The sequence below is a fragment of the Ranitomeya variabilis genome, chromosome 4, assembly GCF_051348905.1.
Source record: "Ranitomeya variabilis isolate aRanVar5 chromosome 4, aRanVar5.hap1, whole genome shotgun sequence".
Lineage (NCBI taxonomy): Eukaryota > Metazoa > Chordata > Amphibia > Anura > Dendrobatidae > Ranitomeya > Ranitomeya variabilis.
Window position 1 is genome coordinate 400522434 of NC_135235.1, and position 6369 is coordinate 400528802.

The window sequence follows — 6369 nt, forward strand, 5'->3', positions numbered from 1 at the left end:
TCCGCCCAAAGCTCCGCCCCCTTCTGGAGACGCAATGATGCCGGATGTGTTCATTGCACACATCCGGCATCATCGCACCCCACACTTAGGGCGCGCCGCATGTCTGGAAACGCAGGGCCGCGGGGTGCGTGTTACCACACATAGTGGAGACGGGATTTCATAAAATCCCCTCCACTATGCTGTAACATCTGGACGCTGCGGCTCGAACGCTGCGGCTCCACGCAGTGTTCAATCCGCTGCTATTCCGGATGTAAAACGGCACGTAGACACATACCCTTAGTCATATTTAATTCAGAGAACACATGAAAGAGGGAAAGTGAAAGACACTTCAACATTTCATTTGAAAAAAAAAATAGCTCATTTAGAAATTGATATCAGCAACACGTCTCAAAAAAGTTGACAGACCCACGTCTACCATTGTGTAGCATCCTCTCTTATTTAACAGCCGTCTGGGATGTAAGGAGACCAATTGCTGGAGGTTGGGGAGAGAAATGCTGTCCCATTCTTGTCTGAAGTAGGATTGTAGCTGCTCAAGAGTCACGGGTCTTTACCACATTTTTTTGTTTCATAATGTGCCAAGTGTTTTCTATTGGAGAGACGGCCAGTAAATCGCCCAAACTCTGCTTTTCTCCACCATGTGGTTTAGTATTGTCTTGCCGAAACATGCATGACATTCCCCGACATACACATTGCCTGGAAGGGAGCATACAGTGGATATAAAAAGTCTACGGACCCCTGTTAAAATGCTAGGTTTTGTCAAGAAAAAAATATAACAAAAATCATTTCAGAACTGTGCACTTCAATTAAAAAAAAAAATAAAAAATTCAACAGATTTTTTTTTGGCAAAGCATATTCGGGTTTGGGCGTTTTTTCTTTGTCTTGCCACCATATCTCACAGGCCAGACACATGTAGAATACGGGAGATTGTTGTAACGTGCAGTACGCACCCAGTACTTGCCAGAAATTCCTGCAGCTCCTTTAATGTTGCCCTGGGCCTTTTGGCAGCCTCTCTGACCAATTTCCTTCTTGTTCTTACATCAATTTTTGAGGGACGTCCAGTTCTAGGTAATGTCACTGTTGTGCCAAATTTAAGCCACTTCTTGATGACCGTCTTCACAGTGTTCCGTGATATATCTAATGACTTGGAAATCTTTTTGTACCCTTCTCCTGACTGATAACTTTCAACAATGAGATCCCTTTGCTGTGTTGTAAGCTGTTTACGGATCATGGCTTTTGCTGTAAAATGCAATTAAGAAGATGTCAGGAAAATCCTATTAGAGGGGCTAAACTTTATATGCGGTTAAACAGAATCGCTTTAAATGATGGCAGCATATTTATGAGATCATAGAAGAAAGGATAATTAGTGGCTCTTGATGGTCATGTGAGGCTATGCTGATGTATGAAAACTGAGTTACATGAAGGCTAAAGGGAAAAAACAGTAGGCTGAGCTACATAGTAATATAGTATATAAGAGAAGTGCAGACTGTAAAAGACAATCAGGTGTTGGATGCAGTCAAAGAAAAAACTGGGAGTCCAACTTTAGCTATTTTTAGACTGACCATAGACTAAAATGTTCAGGTGGTCCACACTTTAATCTGCACTGACGTTTTAAAATATCAATGCACTGCAGTGATTTTTTTTTCTCATTCATGCTATGACTAGTCCCCCAAAATATTACACTTTGCCAAAAGTACCTTATTTAGTTCTTCCTTTATCTGGATATTCATGGTCTACTTCTCTTAGTTGAGTCATTAGTAACCCACTATCTCAGTCACCAGGATGGTCTCTGTAATGAAACTGTATGGCCTGAACTATCGTAGTTGCTGATTATTATTACACAGCTCCTAGCACTCAGTTTCAATGCATGAAATCACAGTTCTTCCTTCTGTGTGTTAATAAATTTATGGGGTCTTTTGTACTGGCTATGGGTATGTGCACACGTTGCTGATTTAGCTGCGGATCCGCAGCGGATTCGCAGCAGTTTTCCCTGAGTTTACAATACCATGTAAACCTATGGAAAACCAAATCCACAGTGCACATGGTGCAGAACAAACCGCGTGGAAACGCTGCGTTGTTTATTCCGCAGGATGTCAATTCTTTGTGCGGATTCTGCAGCGGTTTACACCTGCTCCATAATAGGAATCCGCACAAAAACCGCGGTAAATCCGCGGTAATTCCGCAGTTAAGAATGGATCTGCTCCAAACTCGCCAGAAAATAAAATTTATGTCAACATACCCTTTGGTGTTTAACCCCCCTTTAAAAAAAAAAGAAACATTGGCAGAGCCGCTGAGCTCAGCGATTGGCTGCAACGTTGACAAAGTGAATGCTGTAGTCAAACAATGTCAAAGACACAGCGCTAGACCAGGGGAGACAAAGTTAAGCAGAGGTTATTGTCTTTCTAATCTGAGTCTGCAGGCAGAATATTGCTGAAAGAAGACCATCTGTGTATAGAGCGAAGTGAGATAGACAATCAGGTGGCGGTTTGACAAATAAAGTTTTTTAGCCTCTTTAAACCTTATTTTCATAGCTAATCCCATTTTGACACTTTTAAAAGTGTCAAGAAAGGAATAACAAAGGAAAAGTCTCACTCTTTTTGGAAAGTAACATCCTTTAAAAGGAAATATAACCCATTTTTTTTAAAAAACTAGAACCTGCCTTTTTTTGAAATGCCTTTTATTCTCTGTACACGATTGTGGGGACAGCCATCTAACCTAAGGTGGTGCCAATACGATGGCACATCGAGGTAGAAATTTGCCAGTCAATTTTAGCCATTTTTAGGAATGTTGATTTAGGGTCATGTATGAGGTCTCTTGGTCGGTGACTATGAATTATCTTATACAAGTAGGAAGGAAATAAGGATAAACATTCTCCACATCACTTGATATTCAATGATATTTCGTACTCACCTTGGCTGATATCTGTAGTAGAATAATCCTCCGTGTGATGCCCTTCGGTTCGGATGTACTCCTCGTCACCCTCTATATCTTCCACTTTAACAATAACCAAGTCATCAATCTACAACAGAAACATGAAGGCTTACACGATTTCATTCAGTGATTGGCCGGTCACCGTACTCCAGGGACGTACCACATTGTCCTGCAGGATTTGGTCATCATCATCATGCTGGACATCGTGATCATTATGTGGGATGTGGTTAGCATCATCATAATCTTTGTCCTCCTGCGGGACACCGTCATCGTCCTCCTGCGGGACATCGTCATCGCCCTCCTGCGGGACATCGTCATCGTCCTCCTGCGGGACATCGTCATCGTCCTCCTGCGGGACATCGTCATCGTCCTCCTGCGGGACATCGTCATCGTCCTCCTGCGGGACATCGTCATCGTCCCCTGGCCAGTCATCTGAGTATGGGATCTGAAATCTCTCCGGTGTACTATCCTTAATGGATCCATCTGTAGAAAACACACAATATTAGTGCCTGCACTGGGACAGGGGTCTGAAAATGGAGCAGCTACTTATTGCAATCAGATTGCAGCTCCTTGAGTATGTGATGCTTGATAAGAGGTCTCCTCACCTGGTGATGTGGGAGGAGGGTGGTCATCCATGACGATGGCTTGGGGCAGACCCTAATGTGTGAGGCTTGACTCAGATCTCGCGTTTGTTGGTTCTCATGGAGGTTCCAGATCCATATCTTCATGGGACCCGTATACTTTATAACCCTGTATATGAAAAATAATAAAGAAGCGGAGCCATTAGGACTTCTCATGTCACAATGACAAAAATACAACAGTGCTGAAGTTGGTTTCTTATTCAGAGGTTACCTATTCACAAAATTTTCTTTTTTTACAAGTTTAATATCAGGCAATGTTCACTGCAATAAAATACAGTGCAGAGGTCACTTGTGGTTGTGTCCTGGGTAAGAAGGTATATACACTTCGAAACACGTCGGCAAGTAAACTGCATTTTATCTGGTGTCATGCTGACTGGCAGCCAGCTTCCCCCAATTAGGCAGCGGGAGCCAACTGTCAATCAGCATGACACCAGTAGTCCCTCCCTGTCAAAAGCAAGTGAAACTGCTGATCTGTTGACAGGGAGCTGCTGAATCTCTGGCAGGAGCGGTCAATGACCGGCACTGGGTACAACACTCGGGTAGCTGCCTCTGTTAGCAACTACATGTCTTTATTCTAAAGTCCTGGATATCCCCTTTAATTATATACATATTGCCTAATAGCAAGATTAATATTATATGTATAATCCACAGCTAAACCATCCCCCCTTGTTTTCTATCTCATGACACCACCATTAGATACATAGGGATCAACGCTATTTTGCCAGAATTCTTCAATTGCAAAATTGCTTTTGGCGTCGTCATCCCAGTTTCTTCCAACTCCGTCAAAATGGCAGAAGCTACGACGGGGCGAGGAGCGGCGCCACAGCTTGTCTAATTCATTACGAGCTGTGCTGTACCTTATGCCAGAAATCTTATTCTAGTCAGAAACTGGAGGATGACTTCTGGTGTGGTGCACAGACGCTCGCGCCACTTGTCATATGCTCCTGATTAATTTGGCACTTCTGAATCCAACCAGCCCCTCATCAACATCAGTGATTTTCTATTGATTAATTGGGGCCCATAGTTGCTGTAGGATTGTAAGGTTATTCCCAAAAGATTACGTTTTCCTCTATAGAATAACTTAGTTACCGATGTGATCCCACCACGAACTGAAGTGTTTGTGATCCTGTTTGCATTAATGTACAGCTCTTCGTCCCATATGGCAGTCACATCTGACAGTAGGAACGGGACCACTAACAATGGAGATCAGTGGCCCAAGGTCATTTAACTCTTTAAATCCACCAATTACATATTCAACATTTTGTTACGTTTCTGTATATGTGGTTGTTCTATTTCTCACCAAACTATCAGAAATCTGTAGCAATATGTCACAGGACTGCTGTCACCACAGGGGAATTGTCAGGGGGCTGGGAGGGTCCCGCAGTGATATCTGCAATCTTCACAGAAAGAACAGCGCTAATATCACCCTCAACCTACTGTCAGATGGGACAAGAAATTGGTCATTCGTGTAAACAGGATCACAAACACGTCTGTCTTGGGATGGTGGTGGGACCCCCAGTGACCCCTTAGTGATAATGACGTCAGCCCTAGGCTCTGATATTCACCCCAATATACAATGGCCGCTTCCCTCTGACGCCAGGCACGGCTATTGATATTGGGCATGGCTATGTGTGGGGGCAGGGAAAGAACAGTGGCCCAGTCATTTAACCCTTTAACAAATCAGTAACCAGCTGCCACTTGCCAGATTTAAGGACCAGAACACATTTAGATCGGCCTGAAACAACACGAATCTGATGCGGGACATGCTGATAACGTGAGGTCCCGGGCCCAAAATAAATTAACCCTGTGAAAACACCAGATACCTATTCAAATCTGGGCTAGATGGCTGACACTTTAATGCCAGTTCTTATCACCAGAACTATTTGGGCCAGGCTGTGTTACCTGTCTAATGGTGGCGTGCGATCAGTGACCCACAGCCATGACCCTTCCCTGCATTGTAGATTATTATTGTCATCGTTTTTGCTCTTTATTAAAAATAATAATAATTGGTGAATAAAGAAGGTGTGTGCAGAGATAAGGGCGGCAGTCACGTGACTGGCCAGTAATAAAGGTGTAATATATGGAGGAGGCAGCAGGTGCGCGGCCACGTCACGTGGATTCCCGACTGTGGACCCCAGTCCCACTCACCGCTCCTCCAAGCCTCCTGCGCGTCCTCACCCCCTACCGGCCGCCGCACACTGATGGTGATCACCTGATGGGAAGAACGGCAATGCATGCCGGGTACTGAAGTTCTGTTTCCTGTCTCCTCCGAGATCACGTGACTTGTGAAGCGCCGGTGTCTAGGGCGGTTACCCCGGCAACGGCTCCACACTCCAGTCTCCTCAGGTGAGCGCACAGCCAGGAGCCCCGGGATGGCGGTCCGTGACCTCAGTTATGGGCGGGAACTTGTGGCCACAAAGGTTATTTGCTGCAGTAACAATAGCAATGTTTGTACTGTGACCCCGTCATTTATTGTATTTCTCAGTGTTGCCAGCAGAGGACGCAAAGCCAGGACCTTGGACGAGCTGGAGACCCTGTGGGAGCCCCCCTGACTGGAGGACACTTTTCTCCCCTTTGTGGCTGTTGGCACCAGGAGGGAATATGGTGGCACCTGGCAGCAGCGTGGTTGTTCCTTGGTCACCTGCCGCCATCTTCCTGTTATTTGCCCCTTGTCCGTTCTCTCCACCTACATTTCATAGTTCCTGGTGGGCTGCAGTGACCCCCGGTGGGGCAACCCCACTACCTTCCACCTCCGCTGCCCGTCTACTACCGCTACCATCATCCACTCTAAAATCCGCCA

The 6369-nt window shown here is 45.1% G+C and overlaps 1 protein-coding gene across 1 annotated transcript; it reads right to left on the reverse strand.

Annotated features, from left to right (window-relative positions):
* Window positions 1-271: 271 nt before the first annotated feature.
* LOC143764919 (uncharacterized) lies at window positions 272-5855 on the reverse strand. Its single transcript, XM_077251036.1, has 5 exons — window positions 5718-5855; window positions 3534-3678; window positions 3089-3411; window positions 2908-3016; window positions 272-1236 (listed from the first exon to the last, which is right to left on the reverse strand). Exons 2-5 carry the CDS (start codon window positions 3562-3564, stop codon window positions 893-895), a joined length of 807 nt encoding a protein of 268 aa, XP_077107151.1. The 5' UTR covers window positions 3565-3678; window positions 5718-5855; the 3' UTR covers window positions 272-892.
* Window positions 5856-6369: the final 514 nt, after the last annotated feature.